We start from the raw sequence: 9,840 nt of genomic DNA, 5'->3' as shown, positions 1-9,840 counted from the left end.
TCGGAGCCTGGATAGACCCAGCAGGAAGTGTGTGTCATTATCCTCTGTGGTGTACCATTCCAGAATTTTGTTTATTTGAATAATCATTTTTTAATAAGTGCTTATACTTAGCAGTATTTTTCCTTTGAAAATTAACTGACTATATATATATCATCACAGATTCAAGATAATGTCATTTTATGTTTCACAAACTTTGTAAGAGAACAATACTTACTACCTTCTCAATAAAACCATTCCATTGCTTAGTTGGGTATATTTTTTTCTTTCACCCCATGCATGATAACATTTCACTAATACTTGAACAGATAATTCTTACAATCCCTTATTTTCTATCACTTGGATGCTTATTTTATCCTCCTGCCTGCAGTGTCATAAACAAGTGAGGTCAAAGACTCTAACTTACTCATCTTCAGATTCCCCGTAGCACCAAAGGAGTAAAATAGTAGGCATTTAATAATTATTTCAAAAGTTGAACAAAAGCACTGACACTCATAAATGCATAAAGTTACTTTATTTTAAGTATACATTTAATTTTGAAAAATATAAATGCTAAAATATCTCATCTTCTTCATCTCTTAATTCCATAAAAGTCACAATAGAAAGCTTCATAAAACTGTAAAATACTATAATGTTATAGGAATTTTAGGTTTTATATTGGAAAAAATTATTAGTAATATATTGAAATGTTTTCTGTTCTTTATCAGTTTGTTTCACCATGTTGATCTACTTCATTTAAAATAAAAAGATGCATCATCCCTCCAAAGTTAATAAAGACTTAAGAGAATAAAAATAAGAATATCTGAAAGTGCATACTGATTCTGAAAAGTAATGTGTACAGGTATGTACCAGCCATGAAAATGGCTAAAAAGAGGCAATTATTTACTCCTTTCACATTGTAGGACTGGGACAAAGTTACTTCTGGCTCTAAAAGTTTCACTGGATTACTTTAGCCCTGAGTTGCAAAATTTGCCTAGGAAAAAAGAATTCAGGATTTTTGTATTGTACCCATAGAGCACAAAGAAATGAGCCAAGAAATAGGACATATACAAATTTCTGGTCAAAATGCAACTTGACTGATTAGCATTTATCACAAATTTTTTTTATTTCAGGCTGCAATGAATCTCAATGAAATCTTCATTCTGAAAAGTCCCAAGACTCTTCAGATAGTCAAGTGCTATAAAATATCATTTGATTGTAGTAGCCATTGGTGCCCTTGGGCTTCAGGCTCACGCTGTGAAGAGTAGATGGGAAATATGGAATAATAAGAAAATCTCAAGCTCTCGATCCAAAACCCTTAAGTGGTATGAAAAGGATTGAAGGAAGCTTTGTCCCATCCCTGCACAATGTCAACCTCTGTAATATGACTCACATGGTTTTGTTTTTTAAAGATAGTCAGCAGTCAATACATTTCAAGTACTTTAACACAGGTTAAGAAAAAAAGAACCAAAAATTCGGAAGACAATCCTTCTCTGTATTCAACATCAATATATAGCAAATAAAAGATTTCCTCTGTGTGTGGTGGTGCACTGTACATAGAGTATACACAAACTGAATCACTGATGGCAGACAATTTCCCCCTCTGGCCCGTCCCCTGCCCCATTCTATGAGGTGGGGAGGTGAGTAGAGAGGATTTTGATTGTCTTTAAGCCTCCATCCTCCCACTCCACCTCCACTGCTTGACAGAAAAAAAGAGACAGAAACATATTGCCTATGGCACACAAAATAATTTGAATTCCAACATTGTTTTATATATTAGAGAAGACTGACTTTTATCTAGGAAAACAGCGTCTCCTTGAGATTTTCTTTCAAATGCAAAACCAAAGGCCTTAATGCTCCTTTGCTAAGGCAGACCCTTGGCCTAGTGATCTCTTTCCTGCCAACAGTTAAGTTTGTACAACCACAGGATTTCCGGTTAATATCTCGGAGTGTGTACTTAGTCCTGCACTTCTAAAAGCTTGAATGTTCTACCTCAGTATTCACATCAGGGAAAAACACTTTGTAAAAAATTTTCTGTTGTATTCTGTGTGTCCAGTTTACATAAAAATGAAAGCACCCCAAAACCTGGTTAGTTCTTAGACAAGTAAATTCAGTTGAAATGTAGATAATTTGGTGGCTCTATATGGACCTCAGGTTTTGCTTGTTTGGTAATCACTTTTATTCCTCTAAAAGTAGTGTTTTTGTAAAAACTTCCCTGGGTTCCAAAATACTGAAATGGTTTGATATTAACTGTTCTAAAACTAAGTTACTATTTTGCATTCATGTCATGAATTTCAACCTTCTGTCACAGAATATGGACCATAAATGGGAATTCAGATAGCTTTTAGATCTATTCAAAGGCTGAAATACTGAGTTAACTTGTTCCAGCAGTTCTTTGAAAGTGAAGGGAAGGGGTATAAATCCTCAAATATTTGATTCATGATCAGAAAAATAAGTTTTATCCAGAGCTTTTTGTAAAAGTTCTTTATATAAAAGAACAAAAGCATCTTTAATTTAACAAGATCATAGGTTAGGTTGAACTTATTTTATGTAAGGGTAATGAAACATTAGATACAATAGAGTAATCGTTGGAAGGATAGTTCGAAATACAAATGTGATACCAAAATTTGACATGTGAGGTCTTAAACAACATGTAATTTGTAACTTTAATTTTAATGAAAAACATTGCAGGTCATTTATGTCTAATTTGTATAAAATTAAAAGTTTTAAGATTATCAGATACTATAAAACAGTAGTTCAGGATAATAATATTTTTATAGTAAAAACTTAAAAGAGGACAGAATTATAATTTAAGGGGTATAAAATGAGTGGGAGTCCATATAGGCATATTCTGAAACCAAAATAAGTAGTTTCATTCTGCTTCTAGTCTTCCACCAACAACCTGTTTTAGTTAGGATATATCACAAATATGGTTATATGAATCCAAAATTATGGATTCAATATTTAAAATGTTTTTAATGCAGATTCACAATACATAATGCAACCTATTACAAACATTATATTTAGATAACATGCTAAATTTAGCTAATATAGACCTAATTTTCTTTTTGCTGATTTTCAATATGGTACTTTGAAATACACATCCACATATATCTGCACATATCTACTCTAAATGCCCCTATCACAAGGAATAATTGCCTTTCCATCCTAAAAAAATATGAGTACGTTAACATGTATACACATATGCCTCTGCAGATCTATCTGCATTCCTATCAATGTGTGAGTGATTTATTAATATTCCTATGGGTTTTGTATGGGGAATATGGGCTACTTTATCAATGATGGTTATGACTGATATCTGGGTAACCAAATATATTTACTCTCATTTGCATAATGGTAAGTCTCTTGGACCTTTGATGGATTTGTCATATGTGATTTGAGTTTCATGAAAACTGACACAAGAGGTCTGGTAACTTTGCCCTTTGCCTGCTGTCTCTCTGTCTCTTTCTAACTTTGCACATATGTGCACCAAACACACACAGAGTACATACACAAACAGACAAATATTTCAAAAAGAAAAAAATTTCTAACAATACTGCATAGGACATTGACATGGTAATACAATCAGCATCTATGCCCAGATACTATTGTTAACAAAACATCAGTTCTTCCCATTACATAAAAGCCTCTCCCTTCTCCCCAATCTCCTTCATAGAACAGTTAAATTTCCTTTAAAGAAAGGGAAAAATGGATGCTTAGAAACATGGTGTTTTTAATCTGATATAGCCCTCTGGCTTACCCTAGAGATTGTGTATGTGCGTGTGTGCGTGCATGCATGTGTGTGTGTGTGTGTGTGTGTGTGTAAAATCACATTATATACAATACAATTTTTACAGAAAGCCTGGCAGCTACAAATAAGAGGTAGAACTACTCAAAACTATGTTTCCTGCTGCAGGAAAAAATTCATTTTCTTTACAGTAATTAAAAAAAAGTTTAAAAAATTGACAAAAAATAAGTTGCAGGTTAGGCTCCATAATTTAAACAATAAAATCTAGGAAGAAAAATATTCTTCAATGTACTCAACAGATAAGTTCATTAAAGGGTTTAAAAAAGTTGCATAGGAAAAAGGGGTATTTCAGCACTTGCTACAAGATTGGCAATAGTTTCTCTACAGGGAGTAAAGTACCTTCCGTTTTTCTTCTTTTGATAATCTAAGAAAAGGGTTTATAAGCAAGAGCAAGTTAAAATAGCAGCACTTTTTCCAGTCCTGGAGAGCTCTATAAGCAAGAAGGAACTCTTGCCTGGAAGCCAAGGTCTGTTCTTCCAGACAGAAAGACAAGCCAGTAAGCACAGCTCCAAAGCTCAAGTTAAGTTCCTTCAATATTTTAATAAAAGGTGTTGTAAAATCCTGACTATCTTTGCTCTCTACTAATAAAGGAAAAGGCCAGGGTCTGTGCGTGTCTCGAGTGACCGAGGGATCAGAGTGGAGGACACATCTGAAAGTACAAGAACAAAAAAGGGGACCCTGCAGGTGCTTTTAAGGAATGGTGACTACTGTCCTGATTTCACCTATGCAAGAGAGAAGCAGAGAGAGTGCTGTATTATTTGGCTGGTGACCAAAAACCAAAACACAACAAAGGTTAAAAAAGAAAGAACCAAACAAAAAAACAAGAACATTCACAACAAAAATTGTCAGTTTTAAGAAAGACAAACAGGTTACAATGTAGTTTCTGTTCCCTTGCTCCTCCAGAAATAATCATTGTCTTCAGGCTCAAGTTCTAGTCTAATTTGAGGCACAACTTTTACTGGAGTTCTAGGAGGACTAGAGAAAAAGAAAAAAAAAAAACAGAAGGAAAATAGTAAGTAAATCAGATTTCCTTTATCATCTGTCAAATGTTTATGCGTATCGCAGAAGCCGAATGTGTCCTTTGTTGTCTTTAAATACTCCTCTCCTCTTTCTGTCTTAAAAACAAGTAAACATTTTCAAATGGGATTGAAGGTACCAATAAAGGCAAGAAATTCACCAGTGTCTGCCAGGTGGGTGATACTGTCAGAAATTAAAGGGGAAAAAAAAAACATGAGGAAACATTCAGAGATTTCACCTTTTTGAAAATCAAGTAGGATCTGAAATCTCTAGAGCTGTGTGCAGAGGGAAGGAAACTGCTAGAGGACAGCTGCCAGGAGACGCATCACCCCTTAAACCAGAGATGATGCTAAAGTGACAAGAACTAACACTGATCCTGGGCTCTGCCTTAATGATCCTGAAAGATGCTATCATTTCTAAGAATAAGTGAGTAGGTCTCTGAGAACGCAGTCTCCCAGAAAACTGGGGGTGGGGTTTGATGATTGGGTAATTTATTTAAGATAAATTGTAGAGAGAAAAAGAGCCAGGTGATCTGCCAATAACCCGCCATAGACTATTTCTGTGGGACAATCATCCCACAGAACAAGGTAAAATACCAGGCCATCCTTTACCTTGGCATATCGAGGGACTGAAGGAAAGGAATTTCATCAGCATGATGTGTGGCGTTCAAGGAATGTTGGTGATCTTTCTCCTGGAAAAAAAAATTTTTTTTTTAAATTATAAATAGTAGTCTTTGGCAACATATAAAATTAGAGTGAAAATAAAAATCTTCACCAAAACTGATATATCTTTCACAACTGGAAAGAGTAAGGAAGGCAACTTTAGACCATGTCAATAAACATTGTACCAAGCTAAGAATTTGAGTAGTGTGAAGGTGAAATCCCTTAGCACCCTTTATGGGTTTTCTCGGATGGACCGCTGTTGTTCTTTGCAGTGAGGGGGTAGCAGGAGAACTGATTTAAAGGACGAGATGATCTGCTTAATGTCTGTCTAAGGCTTGCCCTTGGATTTCCTTCCCTCTTCAGGGGTCACAATTTTGTCCTGCTGTTATTCATAGGGGAAAAAAAGATTTTGAGGAACTTATTTATCTTGTACCTCTACTATCAATGTTGTTCTTTTATGGTTTAAAGAAGATTAATATGACATTAGGAAAGAGTTTGGTTAGAACAATCTGGGTATTTTGCTTAAGTAAATTTCTAACATCACATCAGCTTTCTATGTGCCCTTCTACAGGGTTTCTGAGAGAATGAAGAACAAGCAGCACTCACCACTTGCCATAAACTTTTCCCAGGAACCTCAAATTCTAGCCAGTGGAGTTTTTTTCTGAGCAGCCTTTAAACTGTACTGAGAAGGGCTGTATCAAGTCATGGTGCCAACAGAAGATGTATATACTGTGTTCCTTTCACAGTCTCCTTTCACTATTAATGCTTGAGAGAGGAAAAATGAAACCAGAACATGGATGGGAGTGCTTGGATTCAAAAAGGAAATACTAGCTAAATCCTGTTGATAGGACTGAAAAGAAATTAGCCTCAGTTACAAGTTATAGGTTGCAGATAGGACACCAAAGGTGAGATTGCTTTAATTCTCTGTTCTTTAAAGTCAGTGTGGTAACCAGCCACCGAGATGGTCCCCAATACTCCCTGCCCCCTGGTATTCACGGCCTTGTGTAAATCCTTCCCCCATTGCACAGGTTGGTTGCCTGCCCAACAGACTAGAGTAGAAATGATGATATGTCACTTCTGAGATTCAGTTATAAGGGACTGTAGCTTCTGTCTTGGTTTCTCTCTGTTATCACTGGCTCTGGGGGAAGCCGTATCATGGTATCCCTATGGAGATGCTCATGGGCCAGGGAATGAAACCTGCCAGCTGCCTTGAGTGTGAGCTTGGAAGCAGATCCCGAGTTCCTGTGAAGTCTTCAGACTCAGCTCCAGCTCCAAGTTTGACTGTAATCTCATGAGCCTGAGCCAGAACCACCCAGATCAGCCTTTCTTAAATTCTTGAATGTCAGGAACTATGAGAAAATACAAGTTTGTTGTTTTTAAGTTGATAAGTTTTGTGGTAATCTATTACACAGCTGTGGATAACTATACCTATTTTTACAAAGAGCCATTCATTTCAAGCTTTTCTTGGTATGCTCTTATTAAAATTGAAGTAGCATTGTCAACTAGAAATAAACATGTCTCGACTGTCTTTTTTCCTATAACAGATCAGTGGACTTTGAAGTGCATCTGGATCTAAAAGAATACATTTTCTTCAGATGAGAACTCAAAGTGAAAGTAGTTTGGAGGCAATTGCTACTTGCTATTGGAAAAGCCTGAGATGTTCACTGATGTTACTACAGAGGTTCCCCCTTTTCTAGTGGCCTGTTAACTCAGGTACAAAGAGAAAGATGACATTTCAGAAACCATTACATCTGAGCCACGAGGTTATTACCCTAGAAAGAGCAGTGTAGTCACAAAGGTGACTTTGAAGTAGCAGAAGGGGAATGAAGAAATTAGGAAGAAAATGCACATGTCTAATAAGTTCTATCTAAAAGTTTGTGTTAATATTTTATTATTGCCAATTTAATTGAAAGTAACAATTATTCAAAATTCTCAATATTAGCAATTGATCTGCTGAGCATTGAGAGACTCATGATGCAATTTCTCTTTTGAGCTGATCTGGCCATTGGCCGAAGCCTGAGGAAGACGAACAGTAACAGACGGTGATGCAGTATTATAAGCTGCAATTCTAAACACCAACAGAAAAAAAGAAAAATCAATTCAGAACATGGTTACAAGCTGCTAACAATTGCATAAACTGGTGATAACCTGAATCGGAAAAAGACTACCAAACAAAAACTTAAAAGATTATGGATAAAAGGAAGAAGAGCAAAGCCCCAGGAATGTAAAATCGAAGTGTTATAATAATGAAGTGCAAATCTTCACATAGAAAAAAGGAAGAAAATAGAAAGAAAGTTAATGGAAATGACGGTTCTAAAGTTTTTCTTTGCCAAGTGCAAATCACAGTAAACAGGCGTGCGAGAGGTTAGTTCTACTCACTGTCGGAAGGTTTGCTCTCACTTAGAAAAGGCTGCTGTTCCATGATGTCCATTGGAATTTTAATACTTGGAACTTTTTCTGAGTATGGGCAGTCAGACTGTGAAAGAAATTCACAACAGTTTTTAGATAGCTTTTCATACACAGCCCTCCCTACCTGCCAGTACAGATCAAACCTATCATGTTTACATTTACATTGTACTAAGGAGAAAAGCCTTAAATATAATAAAGTTCACTTCGCCAAGTTTTCAAATTCTACCATTTTTCTCTTTCACATATATTCCTCATCTCTTCTGGGTTAATGGGATCTAGTCTATTAAAAGCAGGACCACACCAAATGGAGATCACTACAGATTAAAACAAGTGCAAAGCTTTCCATAAGCTGGATTCCCAATCAGCGAATATTTATGGGTTTGTTGTATGTGTAAAGCAAAGAATCTCAAAGGTGAAAAATTAAATCTAGGAAACTTCCTAAACTATAATATAGTCTGGAAATTCTTGTTTTCATTTATGCTTCCTGATTCCATCTCTAGGAAAATGATGATCATATTTCCTTCCAAGACAGGTAGAAGACTTTCTAACATCAACAGTCAAGGAGTCCTATACATACACTTGAAAATAAATCTTCCCTCCCTTACTCTAATATGCTATCAAAACTATTTTGGGGTTAACAGTTTATTTCAATTTGTCTCTACTAAAGATATTTGAAAATTTAACAGAACATGAGAAAAAATCAAAAGGAAGGTGGCTATGGTGGTCAGATAAGCAAGAATCATAACCAGAATAAAATGATAAAACCAGGCAGCTAATCATGGGGCAGCTTATAAAACAGGCTGCCTAAGCCAAAACTAGAACAGATTTCCACAGGATTACCACTTTATTTTTTTTTAGAATCCATTCTATTGAATCCAAGTCTATGTTTGGACTGAAAAGATCAAATTCATCTCTTAACTGAAAGTACCAAGGAGATTAGCTTCAGTTTAAAGAAAAAAAAATGGCAACTAGGGGGTCAAATGAAATACAGAAAAAATAAATAAATCCTAACATAAAGCGTACTACTCATTTTGAAAATTCCTTTCTGATAAACCTAAAGAGGGTAATGAGCCACAATATTGTTTTTAAGGCTAAGATCGTGCATTTAAATTGACAAAAGAAATTAAGATCTCACACACACATCTGCCTTTATGAGAATGTTAAGAAGGACCAGTTTTATGACAGCATTTCAAACATTTTCCCAAATAATAGCATTTCTAGATGAACAGGTTGGCTGCCAGCCCTCAATCACAGTGTATCAGGCAGGTTCAAAAACGGCTTGAGTGGCTCAAAATGTTGGCAAGCCATAATTTTCACTACTTCTGCTCATGAATATTTGAGTTCTAAGTCCCATGCCCGTGGGTGGCTCCCCAAATCCGTGGACCCCACAATTATCAGGTGAACATCAGGAGAGCCACCTTCCTAAGGTAAAGCCCCCAAAGACTGAGCTAAACACACAGAACTTATTACACAGACGTACTCCAATTGCCTGGTTAGATTCACTCTAGAACAAATATATAAGCTTGTTTTGGTGGAGGCTGGGGGAAGAAGAGAAAGGAAAAGAGAGGAAACAAGCATTACACATTATCTTTAAGAAATCTGTTGGAAACATGGAGCTGAAAGTGGTAAATATCATTAATTAAAAGAATAGCATTATTAAATAAAATACAATTTGTTGAAAATTGAATCTAAGAATGGGAAGAACCCAGGAGCTCATTTGCTCTAACTTTTGACATTAGGAGAGCACTAAGTAAAACATTTCCAAAGGTTGGTATTTTACTTTTTCTTAATCACTATTAGAAATGATTCTATAGTATTACTTCATATCTTAGTAGTCGGTAATGAGTTTCAAGTTTGGTGTTCATGCACATTAGCTGAGGTACTCTTTTGGAAAATTCAGGATGAAATACTACTTTGATTATCTCAATAGTTCAGGCAAGCTTTTTGTTTTTTGTCTTGGTGGTCTAG

At 35.8% G+C, this 9,840-nt stretch overlaps 1 protein-coding gene across 4 annotated transcripts in view; it reads right to left on the bottom strand.

Annotated features, from left to right (window-relative positions):
• Positions 1 to 494: 494 nt before the first annotated feature.
• The window catches only part of SLC4A4 (solute carrier family 4 member 4), a 316,692-nt gene continuing 307,346 nt past the window's right edge, over positions 495 to 9,840 (bottom strand). For all 4 annotated transcript variants that reach the window (XM_036878971.2, XM_036878970.2, XM_057502301.1 and 1 more), the window contains exons 24-26: positions 7,843 to 7,939; positions 5,413 to 5,492; positions 495 to 4,759 (exon numbers count right to left, since the gene is read on the bottom strand). In XM_036878971.2, coding sequence (XP_036734866.1) covers positions 5,449 to 5,492; positions 7,843 to 7,939 — 141 coding nt within the window. In that variant the 3' untranslated portion in view covers positions 495 to 4,759; positions 5,413 to 5,448. The remainder of the gene's footprint in view (positions 4,760 to 5,412; positions 5,493 to 7,842; positions 7,940 to 9,840) is intronic.

Source organism: Manis pentadactyla, chromosome 5, assembly GCF_030020395.1.
Source record: "Manis pentadactyla isolate mManPen7 chromosome 5, mManPen7.hap1, whole genome shotgun sequence".
Classification (NCBI taxonomy): Eukaryota; Metazoa; Chordata; class Mammalia; order Pholidota; family Manidae; genus Manis; species Manis pentadactyla.
This window is presented reverse-complemented; position numbering and strand designations above follow the sequence as displayed.